Below are 15,000 nucleotides of genomic sequence, written 5' to 3'. Positions count from 1 at the left end.
GCATGACCATTGGACAGTGAAATGCTCGTTGGGTCAGCAGGATCTGACAAAAACAGGTGGTGAAGAAAAGACACCTGTTAACTGCAAAAGAATGAAGAATTAAGGTGAAGAATTAAGGATGAAACCATCAGGAACCCTTTAGTCTCCAGCGCCACCATTTTCCAGAGCTGAACCGACCTGGAGTCTCCAGAAGTGCAGGTGTCAGGATCTCAGAGACTTCAGTTAGGTAAAGAATCCTACAAAATGACCCCACTAGATAAGAATCACAAGCTGAAGTGTTGTAAAATACATGAAGAAGGTTTTGTTATAGGCTTTATGGACAGGTTGAGAGTGACTCTTGAAGGACCAGCACCACATCCTCTAGTACCACTGTTTGAAGAATTCATCTTCCAGAATCTGGCAGTACGTTTTGGGAGTTCATTTTAGTCCATCTCTGCAAAACGGACTTCAGGATGTGGTGCTGGTCCTTCAAGAGTCACTCTCAACCTATAAAGCCTATAAAAAACCAGACCAAAGGACCAGCACCACATCCTGAAGTCCGTTTTGCAGAGATGGACTAAAATGAACTCCCAAAACGTACTGCCAGATTCTGGAAGATGAATTCTTCAAACAGTGGTACTAGAGGATGTGGTGCTGGTCCTTCAAGAGTCACTCTCAACCTGTCCATAAAGCCTATAACAAAACCTTCTTCATGTATTTTACAACACTTCAGCTTGTGATTCTTATCTAGTGGGGGTCATTTTTTAGGATTCTTTACCTAACTGAAGTCTCTGAGATCCTGACACCTGCACTTCTGGAGACTCCAGGTCGGTTCAGCTCTGGAAAATGGTGGCGCTGGAGACTAAAGGGTTCCTGATGGTTTCACCCTTAATTCTTCACCTTAATTCTTCATTCTTTTGCAGTTAACAGGTGTCTTTTCTTCACCACCTGTTTTTGTCAGATCCTGCTGACCCAACGAGCATTTCACTGTCCAATGGTCACGCCTTAACTGCAATGTCTAGTATTGCATTAGTATTGCATCCTTCTCATGGGCATTTAATACTTTTGGACTTTTCAGTCTGAGTTAAATCTCTTTTTTGGCTCAATTTATCTGTAAAAGAAAACATGCCTAATAATTCTGCACACCTGAATATAAGGTGATTTTCATTTCCAGCCTTCATGAACAATTATATATCACTTATACATTATTAAATACTAAATCAATAGTAGTTATTAGGATTACTGTGGTTTGGAATTGGTCAAATGTGCCTGGAAAAAAAATATGATCAGAAAATCAACGTGCCTAATAATTCTGCACTCCCTGTATTTCCTGTAATTCCGACTTTCTCGCCAAGTTTATTTCCTGTAATTCCGACTTTCTCGCCAAGTTTATTTCCTGTAATTCCGACTTTCTCGCCGAGTTTATTTCCTGTAATTCCGACTTTCTCGCCAAGTTTATTTCCTGTAATTCTGACTTTCTCGCCAAGTTTATTTCCTGTAATTCCGACTTTCTCGCCAAGTTTATTTCCTGTAATTCCGACTTTCTCGCCAAGTTTATTTCCTGTAATTCCGACTTTCTCGCCGAGTTTATTTCCTGTAATTCCGACTTTCTCGCCAAGTTTATTTCCTGTAATTCTGACTTTCTCGCCAAGTTTATTTCCTGTAATTCCGACTTTCTCGCCAAGTTTATTTCCTGTAATTCCGACTTTCTCGCCAAGTTTATTTCCTGTAATTCCGACTTTCTCGCCGAGTTTATTTCCTGTAATTCCGACTTTCTCGCCAAGTTTATTTCCTGTAATTCTGACTTTCTCGCCAAGTTTATTTCCTGTAATTCCGACTTTCTCGCCGAGTTTATTTCCTGTAATTCCGACTTTCTCGCCAAGTTTATTTCCTGTAATTCCGACTCTCTCGCCGAGTTTATTTCCAGTAATTCTGACTTTCTAAGCTTCTATAGGAATATGGAGAGCAGAAAGGCTCAAACCTTCAGTCTGGTCGTCTTGTCGTGCAGAACGATCATGTCTTTGCGAATGTTCACCAGTTTGCTGTGGTAAACTTTGGCCTCTGTGAACTGAAGCACATCATTGGTCAGTCTGGCGATGGCGGGCGTTTGCACGAGGAAACCGCGACTGAAACTCACCAGAGCGTTCAGATCCATCATGGCGTTGCACTCGCGGAACTTGGAGACTTCCTGCTCCAGCGTGTCCAGCAGCACGGCCTGATTCTGCCTAGAAGAGCGGGAAGATAAAGGACAATCACAGAAGAGCCGCATCTGCAATACAAACACTGGAGCTCATTTGTGTCAGTGATGACTTCCTGTGCATCTGTCAGTCAAGCGGAGCATTGCATTGTGGGATACAGTGATCATACGTCAGCTCCTGCAGGGTTAGCTTGGACGCGCTGAGCTCCGGCAGATAGTGAGACATGAACCCGTCTGTCAGCCGCTGGACCGTCTGCTCGTCCACACACACCACGTCCTCCATCACGACACACACTGCACACACACACACACACACACACACACATTGACTTTATATTTTAAACACTTTACAGACTTCAGTCAGTATATGTTGGGTTTATTAGACTGACAAGTAAATTAATGCAACTCATTGAATGTTCCCATGAAGGAGTGTGTGTGTGTGTGTGTGTGTGTGTGTGTGTGTGTGTGTGTGTACCTGCGTCCTGCTCGCCTTCCTCCTGCGGGATGTCCATCATCACTCACCAGCAGCCTCTGTAACACACACACACACACACACACACACACACACACACACACACACAGTCACAGAGAGAGAGAGACACACACACACACACACACACACACACACACACACACACACACACAGTCACAGAGAGACACACACACACACACACACACACACACACAGTCACAGAGAGACACACACACACACACACACACACACACACACACACACAGTCACAGAGAGACACACACACACACACACACACACACACACACACACACACACACACACACACACACACACACACACACACACACACACACACAGATACACACGCACAGTTAGATTCCTCATTAGCACAGTGTGTGTGTGTGTGTGTGTGTGTGTGTGTGTGTGTGTGTGTGTGTGTGTGTGTGTGTGTGTGTGTGTGTGTGTGTGTGTGTGTGTGTGTGTGTGTGTGTGTGTGTGTGTGTGTGTGTGTGTGTGTGTGTCGTCACTGATCATGTCTGAACACGAACCCTCTCGAGCGCATCTTTGCTGTTGTGTTTCCGTCGGATGAATCTGCAGCTTCTTCTTCTTCTTCTTCTTCTTCTTTTGTTTTTAATGGCGGTCAGCAAGCCTGAATGTGATAGTGAGAGAGTTTCCCGGAGCAGCGCACAAACATCATGTGACCGCCGCTCATGTGACCGCGGAGACTGCGAACACGAGACGCGCTGCCACTCTCAGAGCACTTCCGCCTTTCGTCACGTGCCGCTGAGCAACGCCTCCGATTGGTGGAACGACTGTCACAGAGTCAAATGCCCTTTATTCAGATACACAATATACAGGATTTAAAGCAACTGTACAGCGATGACAGGGAAACGATACATTTCGGCATTTCAGTGTTGATTGAGTTCCGTTGTAAAGATCATCAAATATTAAATTAGTTAATTTTATCTATTAAGCAGTTCTGCAAAAAAAAATTATGTCATCAGTTCAGTTCACAAACAAAATAGTATAATATAATATAATTATATGTTCATTTTGTACATGAATGTGAAGTTATTTCTGTGCCATAGTTATTATATTGATTAATAATAGATAGTTTGCTAATTTGTGTGCTTTGTGCATTTCTGAAATGCATAACATGTACAAATCAATTTAAATTGTAATGTAGATGCATTTTCTGTGAAGCTGCTTTGAAACGATATGTATCGTGAAAAGCGCTATACAAATAAATTTGATTTGAATTGAATTGAAGTGCGCATGTGCACGCGCTGCAGTGGTACTGGAACGCGCGCAGAGTGGACGCGCTAACATTAAACACACTCCTCGCTCTGTTTCTCTCTCTCTCTCTCTCTCTCTATCTATCACACACACATACATACACACACACACACACACCGAGACTCTGAGATTTTCCTGAACTCACACCACAATGGACGGAACCAGCGAACGGCAGAGTTTGGGAAGGTTTGTGCTCTTTAATCATGTGTTCGGTGTGTGTCCTGATTCACATGAACGCGCCTTGAGTTGATCGGAACGCGATGAAACTGATGAATGCGAAACTCTCTGTGCTTTACATTCGACTTCGTGTCAAAACTGGCGGATTTTGCTGGAGTGAATCTGAAGTGACTCCGGATTGAACTGAATGGAGCTCAGTAGTGACGTGTATAGTGATAATAGTGACAATAGTGACACTAATAGTGACAATAGTTACAATAGTAACACTATTAGTGACAATAGTTACACTAATAGTGATAATAGTGACACTAATAGTGATAATAGTGACACTAATAGTGACAACAGTGACACTAATAGTGACAATAGTTACAACAGTAACACTATTAGTGACAATAGTTACACTAATAGTGATAATAGTGACACTAATAGTGATAATAGTGACACTAATAGTGACAACAGTGACACTAATAGTGACAATAGTTACAACAGTAACACTATTAGTGACAATAGTGACACTAATAGTGATAATAGTGACACTAATAGTGACAATAGTTACCATAGTAACACTATTAGTGACAATAGTTACACTAATAGTGATAATAGTGACACTAATAGTGATAATAGTGACATCAATAGTGACACCAACAGTGACACTAATAGTGACAATAGTTACACTAATATTGATAATAGTTACACTAATAGTGATAATAGTTACACTAATAGTGACAATAGTGACACTAATAGTGATAATAGTGAAAACAGTGACAATATTGACAATAGTGACACTATTAGTGACAATAGTTAAACTAATAGTGATAATAGTGACTCTAATAGTGATAATAGTAACACCAATAGTGACACTAATAGTTACAATAATAGTGACAACAGTGACACTAATAGTAACAATATTGACAATAGTGACAATAGTGACACTATTAGTGTCACTATTGTCACTATTAGTGTCACTGTTGTCACTATTATCTCTTTGACATAACAAGACTTTCACTTCCCATCATGCTTTGCAAAGGGGCTGAATTCGGAGAGTAATTGTTTAAATAAAGTGCTAGTTGATGCATTTTAACAAGATGAGAAAATGGAGAGACTTTTTAATGCTTAATGTTTTATGTTGGTATTTAAAAGTTTTTGTTATGTTAGTGTTTTTGGAGTGTTTTATTAATTAAAAAAAAAACTACTTTGGGCATGCCATGGATGTAACTAAACCATATTCTGGCAAGCCAGTAAGACCTTGTAAAAGGTTTTGTAAATGTTGTACAAATAGTATTTCACTAAATAAAAATAATCAATTAAACTGGATTACTTGTTTTGGTTTGTTTTTTATATTCATTTTAGAATAATTAAATTGGACAAAATTAAGAATGTTAAAGGGTTTGTTCAGCCAAAAATGTAAATTGTGTGATTAATGACTGAGCCTCATGTGGTTGGACACCCGTCAGACCTCCGTTCATCTTCAGACACAAATGAAGATATTTTAGTGTAAATCTGATGCTCTGAAAGGCCTCCATTGGCTCAACTTTACACTCTCAAGACCCTTAAAAGACACTAAAGACTAAAGTTACAAAGTCCATCTCACTACAGCGGCTCTACAATAACTTTATGAAGACGAGAATAGTTTCTGTGCGCAAAAAAACCCTAAATAACGACTTATATAGAGATGACGATTTCAAAACACTGCATCATGAAGCTTCGAAGCGTTATGAAACAGTGAGTCGACTCAGCGGTTCAGAGCGTAATGAATCAGTGAGTCGATTCAGCGGTTCAGAGCGTTATGAATCAGTGAGTCGATTCAGCGGTTTGGAGCGTTATGAGTCAGTGAGTCGATTCAGCGGTTTGGAGCGCCAAATTTCAGCAGTTTGGCGGTTTGACACGCTCTGAACCGCTGAATCGACTCACTGATTCATTACGCTCTGAACCGCTGAATCGACTCACTGATTCATAACGCTCTGAACCGCTGAATCGACTCACTGATTCATTACGCTCTGAACCGCTGAATCGACTCACTGATTCATAACGCTCTGAACCGCTGAATCGACTCACTGACTCATAACGCCCTGAACCGCTGAATCGACTCACTGATTCATTACGCTCTGAACCGCTGAATCGACTCACTGATTCATAACGCTCTGAACCGCTGAATCGACTCACTGATTCATAACGCTCTGAACCGCTGAATCGACTCACTGACTCATAACGCTCTGAAGAGGCCGTGTTTTGAAATCGTCATCTCTATATAAGTCGTTAGGGTTTTTTTGCGCACATAAACTATTCTCGTCTCTTCATAAAGTTATTGTAGAGCCGCTGTAGTGAGATGGACTTTGTAACTTTAGTCTTTAGTGTCTTTTAAGGGTCTTGAGAGTGTAAAGTTGAGCCAATGGAGGCCTTTCAGAGCATCAGATTTACACTAAAATATCTTCATTTGTGTCTGAAGATGAACGGAGGTCTGACGGGTGTCCAACCACATGAGGCTCAGTCATTAATGACACAATTTACAGTTTTGGGTGAACTAACCCTTTAATAATCGTGTTTATTTTCAATGTGTCTCATATGTGGTGGTGTTTCCCGTCCTGTGTTGGAAACTCTGACTGGTGTTGTTGTGTTGCAGGTAACCTGGAGAGCGTCCCCATGCGAGAGAGCGCAGCGGTCAGTTATTCCCACACTGAGGCATTAGAGGTTCCCTGCAGATGTCCGGCTCGGGGCTGATGGGGCGCGTGAGGTCTGCGTTCCGGCGGCCCACAGACAGCTGGCACCTGAGCGACACGGCGGCCTTCGACTTCTCGGACGAGCTGGAGGACGACGACCCGCCCAGGTTCAGCCAGCTGAAGGTGGTGGTGTCCGGAGAGGTGGAGGAGCTCCAGGCGGCCGCTGGGAACGGGGCGGCGGTCAGCACGCTGGTGGTGGAGGACGATGACTCTCTGCTGGGCTCCTCCTCCAGTCTGGTGATGGAGGCGTGTGATGGCTGCCGAAGGTCCAGAGAGGGCGAGCGGCGCCGCAGGGTCATGAGGAAGCTGGGCTTCGCCGCCGTGCTCTACTTCCTGTTCATGATCGGCGAGCTGATAGGTGAGCGCCTGTGAGCATTAGTGACACTAATAGTGACAACAGTGACACTAATAGTGACAATATTGACAATAGTGACACTAATAGTGATAATAGTGACACTAATAGTGACAACAGTGACACTAATAGCGACAATAGTGACACTAATAGTGACAACAGTGACACTAATAGTGACAATATTTACAATAGGGACACTAATAGTGACAATAGTGACACTAATAGTGACAATAGTGACACTAATAGTGACAATATTGACAATAGTGACACTAATAGTGACACTAATAGTGACAACAGTGACACTAATAGTGACAATAGTGACAATATTTACAATAGGGACACTAATAGTGACAATAGTGACACTAATAGTGATAATAGTGACACTAATAGTGACAACAGTGACACTAATAGCGACAATAGTGACACTAATAGTGACAACAGTGACACTAATAGTGACAATATTTACAAAAGGGACACTAATAGTGACAATAGTGACACTAATAGTGACACTAGTGACACTAATAGTGACAATATTGACAATAGTGACACTAATAGTGACACTAATAGTGACAACAGTGACACTAATAGTGACAATAGTGACACTAATAGTGACAATATTTACAATAGGGACACTAATAGTGACAATAGTGACACTAATAGTGACAATAGTGACACTAATAGTGACAATATTGACAATAGTGACACTAATAGTGACAACAGTGACACTAATAGTGACAATATTGACAATAGTGACACTAATAGTGACAACAGTGAGACTAATAGTGACAATATTTACAATAGTGACACTAATAGTGATAATAGTGACACTAATAGTGATAATAGTGACACTAATAGTGACAACAGTGACACTAATAGTGACAATAGTGACACTAATAGTGACAACAGTGACACTAATAGTGACAACAGTGACACTAATAGTGACAATATTTACAATAGGGACACTAATAGTGACAATAGTGACACTAATAGTGACAATATTGACAATAGTGACACTAATAGTGACAACAGTGACACTAATAGTGACAATATTGACAATAGTGACACTAATAGTGACAACAGTGACACTAATAGTGACAATATTTACAATAGTGACACTAATAGTGATAATAGTGACACTAATAGTGATAATAGTGACAATATTGACAATAGTGACACTAATAGTGATAATAGAGACACTAATAGTGACAATAGTGACACTAATAGTGATAATAGAGACACTAATAGTGACAATAGTGACACTAATAGTGATAATAGAGACACTAATAGTGACAATAGTGACACTAATAGTGATAATAGTGACAACAGTGACACTAATAGTGACAATAGTGCCTGTGTGTGTGCTGTGTGTGTGTGTGGCTTGCCTCTCTCACTGGGGTTGTTTTGCAGGGGGATATGTGGCCAACAGTCTGGCCATCATGACGGACGCGCTGCACATGCTGACGGATCTCATCGGGATCATCGTGTCGCTGCTGGCGCTCTGGCTCTCGGCAAAACCACCGACCTACAGATTCACCTTCGGCCTCCATCGGCTCGGTGCGTCCTCGTCTCTGCACACTCTCATCCTGGCTTTGAGTCGCCGTAGACCCTGTGTCGCCGTAGACCCTGAGTCGCCGTAGACCCTGAGTCGCCGTAGACCCTGAGTCGCCGTAAACCCTGAGTCGCCGTAAACCCTGAGTCGCCGTAGACCCTGAGTCGCCGTAAACCCTGAGTCGCCGTAAACCCTGAGTCGCCGTAGACCCTGAGTCGCCGTAGACCCTGAGTCGCCGTAGACCCTGAGTCGCCGTAGACCCTGAGTCGCCGTAGACCCTGAGTCGCCGTAGACCCTGAGTCGCCGTAGACCCTGAGTCGCCGTAGACCCTGAGTCGCCGTAGACCCTGAGTCGCCGTAGACCCTGAGTCGCCGTAGACCCTGAGTCGCCGTAGACCCTGAGTCGCCGTAGACCCTGAGTCGCCGTAGACCCTGAGTCGCCGTAGACCCTGAGTCGCCGTAGACCCTGAGTCGCCGTAGACCCTGAGTCGCCGTAGACCCTGAGTCGCCGTAGACCCTGAGTCGCCGTAGACCCTGAGTCGCCGTAGACCCTGAGTCGCCGTAGACCCTGAGTCGCCGTAGACCCTGAGTCGCCGTAGACCCTGAGTCGCCGTAGACCCTGAGTCGCCGTAGACCCTGAGTCGCCGTAGACCCTGAGTCGCCGTAGACCCTGAGTCGCCGTAGACCCTGAGTCGCCGTAGACCCTGAGTCGCCGTAGACCCTGAGTCGCCGTAGACCCTGAGTCGCCGTAGACCCTGAGTCGCCGTAGACCCTGAGTCGCCGTAGACCCTGAGTCGCCGTAGACCCTGAGTCGCCGTAGACCCTGAGTCGCCGTAGACCCTGAGTCGCCGTAGACCCTGAGTCGCCGTAGACCCTGAGTCGCCGTAGACCCTGAGTCGCCGTAGACCCTGAGTCGCCGTAGACCCTGAGTCGCCGTAGACCCTGAGTCGCCGTAGACCCTGAGTCGCCGTAGACCCTGAGTCGCCGTAGACCCTGAGTCGCCGTAGACCCTGAGTCGCCGTAGACCCTGAGTCGCCGTAGACCCTGAGCCGCCGTAGACCCTGAGCCGCCGTAGACCCTGAGCCGCCGTAGACCCTGAGCCGCCGTAGACCCTGAGCCGCCGTAGACCCTGAGCCGCCGTAGACCCTGAGCCGCCGTAGACCCTGAGCCGCCGTAGACCCTGAGCCGCCGTAGACCCTGAGCCGCCGTAGACCCTGAGCCGCCGTAGACCCTGAGCCGCCGTAGACCCTGAGCCGCCGTAGACCCTGAGCCGCCGTAGACCCTGAGCCGCCGTAGACCCTGAGCCGCCGTAGACCCTGAGCCGCCGTAGACCCTGAGCCGCCGTAGACCCTGAGCCGCCGTAGACCCTGAGCCGCCGTAGACCCTGAGCCGCCGTAGACCCTGAGCCGCCGTAGACCCTGAGCCGCCGTAGACCCTGAGCCGCCGTAGACCCTGAGCCGCCGTAGACCCTGAGCCGCCGTAGACCCTGAGCGGCCGTAGACCCTGAGCGGCCGTAGACCCTGAGCGGCCGTAGACCCTGAGCCGCCGTAGACCCTGAGCCGCCGTAGACCCTGAGCCGCCGTAGACCCTGAGCGGCCGTAGACCCTGAGCGGCCGTAGACCCTGAGCCGCCGTAGACCCTGAGCGGCCGTAGACCCTGAGCCGCCGTAGACCCTGAGCGGCCGTAGACCCTGAGCGGCCGTAGACCCTGAGCGGCCGTAGACCCTGAGCGGCCGTAGACCCTGAGCGGCCGTAGACCCTGAGCGGCCGTAGACCCTGAGCGGCCGTAGACCCTGAGCGGCCGTAGACCCTGAGCGGCCGTAGACCCTGAGCGGCCGTAGACCCTGAGCGGCCGTAGACCCTGAGCCGCCGTAGACCCTGAGCGGCCGTAGACCCTGAGCCGCCGTAGACCCTGAGCGGCCGTAGACCCTGAGCCGCCGTAGACCCTGAGCCGCCGTAGACCCTGAGCCGCCGTAGACCCTGAGCGGCCGTAGACCCTGAGCGGCCGTAGACCCTGAGCGGCCGTAGACCCTGAGCGGCCGTAGACCCTGAGCGGCCGTAGACCCTGAGCGGCCGTAGACCCTGAGCGGCCGTAGACCCTGAGCGGCCGTAGACCCTGAGCGGCCGTAGACCCTGAGCGGCCGTAGACCCTGAGCGGCCGTAGACCCTGAGCGGCCGTAGACCCTGAGCGGCCGTAGACCCTGAGCGGCCGTAGACCCTGAGCGGCCGTAGACCCTGAGCGGCCGTAGACCCTGAGCGGGCCGTAGACCCTGAGCGGCCGTAGACCCTGAGCGGCCGTAGACCCTGAGCGGCCGTAGACCCTGAGCGGCCGTAGACCCTGAGCGGCCGTAGACCCTGAGCGGCCGTAGACCCTGAGCGGCCGTAGACCCTGAGCGGCCGTAGACCCTGAGCGGCCGTAGACCCTGAGCGGCCGTAGACCCTGAGCGGCCGTAGACCCTGAGCGGCCGTAGACCCTGAGCGGCCGTAGACCCTGAGCGGCCGTAGACCCTGAGCCGCCGTAGACCCTGAGCCGCCGTAGACCCTGAGCCGCCGTAGACCCTGAGCCGCCGTAGACCCTGAGCCGCCGTAGACCCTGAGCCGCCGTAGACCCTGAGCCGCCGTAGACCCTGAGCGGCCGTAGACCAGTGCAACTTCCCTTTCCCACCAAGTTAGCGTGCTGTGTGAAAAGCCCTAGTTTGTCTCTTGCATTGTACAGGTGTGAAATACGTCTCACTGTGTGTGTGTGTGTGTGTGTGTGTGTGTTCAGAGGTTTTGTCTGCAGGTATCAGTGTGTTGCTGATCTATATTCTGACGGGTGTGCTGGTGAATGAAGCCGCTCAGAGAACGATTCATCAGGACTTCACCATCGACGGAGATGTGATGCTGATCACGGCCGCGGTGGGCGTCGCCGTCAACCTGCTGTGAGTCTGACACTACACACTCACACACTCACACACACTCACTTTTTACTGTCATCTTGTTGAGTCTCATGGAAACACTGTCACCTGCTCATCTGCTTTACTATCTGTTTAATTCATGTGACTTTATGGCTGTGGGTCGTAAACCGATTTTGTTCAGGTCGAAAGTCTAAGAGGAGCTTCTCAATGAGTGTGTGTGTGTGTGTGTGTTTGTGTAGGATGGGCTTCCTCCTCAATCAGTCAGGGCATCTCCATTCACACGGCCATGGCCACGCCCACTCTCACGGGTCACCGGGTCAGGGTCAGCGGGGTCATGGGCACGGCAGTCTGGCGGTGCGAGCGGCCTTCATCCACGCTCTGGGCGATCTGGTCCAGAGTGTCGGTGTGCTCATCGCCGCCTACATCGTCAGGTTTAAGGTACGACCGCTCACGCATTTGAGTGACTTTAACAGGAGGTGATTCTCTGGGAGGGTAAATGTGTGACTGTAAATATCTGAAATAACTTTATGATAATCACACGGCCCTGCAGCTGATGATGACGTGTGTGTGTGTGTGTGTGTGTGTTAGCCGGAGTATAAGCTGGCGGATCCCATCTGTACATACCTGTTCTCCGTGCTGGTGCTGTTCAGCACATTCCAGATCATCAGAGACACCGGCATCATTCTACTGGAGGGTGAGACACCCGTCTGTCTGTCTGTCTGAGTGTCTGTCTGTCTGTCTGAGTGTCTGTCTGACTGTCTGAGTGTCTGTCTGTCTGTCTGTCTGTCTGAGTGTCTGTCTGTCTGTCTGAGTGTCTGTCTGACTGTCTGAGTGTCTGTCTGTCTGTCTGAGTGTCTGTCTGTCTGTCTGTCTGAGTGTCTGTCTGTCTGTCTGAGTGTCTGTCTGAGTGTCTGTCTGTCTGTCTGAGTGTCTGTCTGACTGTCTGAGTGTCTGTCTGAGTGTCTGTCTGAGTGTCCGACTGAAGGTCCGACTGAGTGTCCGTCTGAGTGTCCGTCTGAGTGTCCGTCTGAGTGTCCGTCTGAGTGTCCGTCTGAGTGTCCGTCTGAGTGTCCGTCTGAGTGTCCGTCTGAGTGTCCGACTGAGTGTCCGACTGAGTGTCCGACTGAGTGTCCGTCTGAGTGTCCGTCTGAGTGTCCGTCTGAGTGTCCGTCTGAGTGTCCGTCTGAGTGTCCGTCTGAGTGTCCGTCTGAGTGTCCGTCTGAGTGTCCGTCTGAGTGTCCGCCTGAGTGTCCGCCTGAGTGTCCGTCTGAGTGTCCGTCTGAGTGTCCGTCTGAGTGTCCGTCTGAGTGTCCGTCTGAGTGTCCGACTGAGTGTCTGTCTGACTGTCTGAGTGTCTGTCTGAGTGTCTGTCTGAGTGTCCGACTGAGTGTCCGACTGAGTGTCCGACTGAGTGTCCGACTGAGTGTCCGACTGAGTGTCCGACTGAGTGTCCGTCTGAGTGTCCGTCTGAGTGTCCGTCTGAGTGTCCGTCTGAGTGTCCGACTGAGTGTCCGTCTGAGTGTCCGTCTGAGTGTCCGTCTGAGTGTCCGACTGAGTGTCCGTCTGAGTGTCCGTCTGAGTGTCCGTCTGAGTGTCCGTCTGAGTGTCCGCCTGAGTGTCCGTCTGAGTGTCCGTCTGAGTGTCCGTCTGAGTGTCCGTCTGAGTGTCCGTCTGAGTGTCCGCCTGAGTGTCCGTCTGAGTGTCCGTCTGAGTGTCCGTCTGAGTGTCCGTCTGAGTGTCCGACTGAGTGTCCGACTGAGTGTCCGTCTGAGTGTCCGTCTGAGTGTCCGTCTGAGTGTCCGACTGAGTGTCCGACTGAGTGTCCGACTGAGTGTCCGACTGAGTGTCCGTCTGAGTGTGTCCGACTGAGTGTCCGACTGAGTGTGTCCGTCTGAGTGTCCGTCTGAGTGTCCGTCTGAGTGTCCGTCTGAGTGTCCGTCTGAGTGTCCGTCTGAGTGTCCGTCTGAGTGTCCGTCTGAGTGTCCGTCTGAGTGTGTCCGACTGAGTGTCCGACTGAGTGTGTCCGACTGAGTGTGTCCGTCTGAGTGTCCGTCTGAGTGTCCGTCTGAGTGTCCGTCTGAGTGTCCGACTGAGTGTCCGTCTGAGTGTCCGACTGAGTGTCCGACTGAGTGTCCGTCTGAGTGTCCGTCTGAGTGTCCGTCTGTGTGTCCGTCTGAGTGTGTCCGACTGAGTGTGTCCGTCTGAGTGTCCGTCTGAGTGTCCGTCTGAGTGTCCGTCTGAGTGTCCGTCTGAGTGTCCGACTGAGTGTCCGTCTGAGTGTCCGTCTGAGTGTCCGTCTGAGTGTCCGTCTGAGTGTCCGTCTGAGTGTCCGTCTGAGTGTCCGTCTGAGTGTCCGTCTGAGTGTCCGTCTGAGTGTCCGTCTGAGTGTCCGTCTGAGTGTCCGTCTGAGTGTCCGTCTGAGTGTCCGTCTGAGTGTCCGTCTGAGTGTCCGACTGAGTGTGTCCGTCTGAGTGTGTCCGTCTGAGTGTGTCCGTCTGAGTGTCCGTCTGAGTGTCCGTCTGAGTGTCCGTCTGAGTGTCCGTCTGAGTGTCCGTCTGAGTGCCCGTCTGAGTGTCCCCGTCTGAGTGTCCGTCTGAGTGTCCGTCTGAGTGTCCGTCTGAGTGTCCGTCTGAGTGTCCGTCTGAGTGTCCGTCTGAGTGTCCGTCTGAGTGTCCGTCTGAGTGTCCGTCTGAGTGTCCGTCTGAGTGTCCGCCTGAGTGTCCGTCTGAGTGTGTCCGTCTGAGTGTCCGTCTGAGTGTCCGACTGAGTGTGTCTGTCTGAGTGTCCGTCTGAGTGTCCGACTGAGTGTCCTTCTGAGTGTCCGTCTGAGTGTCCGTCTGAGTGTCCGTCTGAGTGTCCGTCTGAGTGTCCGTCTGAGTGTCCGCCTGAGTGTCCGCCTGAGTGTCCTCCTGAGTGTCCGCCTGAGTGTCCGTCTGAGTGTCCGTCTGAGTGTCCGACTGAGTGTCCGCCTGAGTGTCCGACTGAGTGTCCGACTGAGTGTCCGTCTGAGTGTCCGTCTGAGTGTCCGACTGAGTGCCCGACTGAGTGTCCGTCTGAGTGTCCGTCTGAGTGTCCGTCTGAGTGTCCGACTGAGTGTCCGACTGAGTGTCCGACTGAGTGTCCGCCTGAGTGTCCGACTGAGTGTCCGTCTGAGTGTCCGTCTGAGTGTCCGACTGAGTGTCCGACTGAGTGTCCGCCTGAGTGTCCGTCTGAGTGTCCGTCTGAGTGTCCGTCTGAGTGTCCGACTGAGTGTCCGACTGAGTGTCCGCCTGAGTGTCCGCCTGAGTGTCCGCCTGAGTGTCCGCCTGAGTGTCCGCCTGAGTGTCCGACTGAGTGTCCGACTGAGTGTCCGTCTGAGTGTCC

General features: G+C 49.7%; 3 protein-coding genes across 3 annotated transcripts in view; 1 reads left to right on the top strand and 2 right to left on the bottom strand.

Moving 5' to 3' along the window:
• Positions 1-3,365, bottom strand: part of bloc1s6 (biogenesis of lysosomal organelles complex-1, subunit 6, pallidin) — a 4,209-nt gene extending 844 nt beyond the window's left edge. The window contains exons 1-5 of the mRNA XM_079825154.1: positions 3,200-3,365; positions 2,652-2,707; positions 2,347-2,470; positions 2,117-2,204; positions 1,961-2,047 (exon numbers count right to left, since the gene is read on the bottom strand). Of these exons, the coding sequence (XP_079681280.1) occupies positions 1,961-2,047; positions 2,117-2,204; positions 2,347-2,470; positions 2,652-2,691 (339 nt within the window). The 5' untranslated portion in view covers positions 2,692-2,707; positions 3,200-3,365. The remainder of the gene's footprint in view (positions 1-1,960; positions 2,048-2,116; positions 2,205-2,346; positions 2,471-2,651; positions 2,708-3,199) is intronic.
• Positions 1-15,000, bottom strand: part of LOC307132052 (uncharacterized protein) — a gene marked incomplete at both ends in the record, with an annotated part of 279,581 nt that overhangs the window by 9,585 nt on the left and 254,996 nt on the right. The window lies entirely within an intron of this gene.
• The window catches only part of slc30a4 (solute carrier family 30 member 4), a 15,769-nt gene continuing 4,800 nt past the window's right edge, over positions 4,032-15,000 (top strand). The window contains exons 1-6 of the mRNA XM_079825129.1: positions 4,032-4,133; positions 6,745-7,199; positions 8,601-8,747; positions 11,508-11,661; positions 11,877-12,075; positions 12,226-12,331. Coding sequence (XP_079681255.1) covers positions 6,824-7,199; positions 8,601-8,747; positions 11,508-11,661; positions 11,877-12,075; positions 12,226-12,331 — 982 coding nt within the window. The 5' untranslated portion in view covers positions 4,032-4,133; positions 6,745-6,823. The remainder of the gene's footprint in view (positions 4,134-6,744; positions 7,200-8,600; positions 8,748-11,507; positions 11,662-11,876; positions 12,076-12,225; positions 12,332-15,000) is intronic.

This window comes from Gobio gobio, assembly GCF_949357685.1.
Source record: "Gobio gobio genome assembly, chromosome: 9".
Classification (NCBI taxonomy): domain Eukaryota; kingdom Metazoa; phylum Chordata; class Actinopteri; order Cypriniformes; family Gobionidae; genus Gobio; species Gobio gobio.
This window is presented reverse-complemented; position numbering and strand designations above follow the sequence as displayed.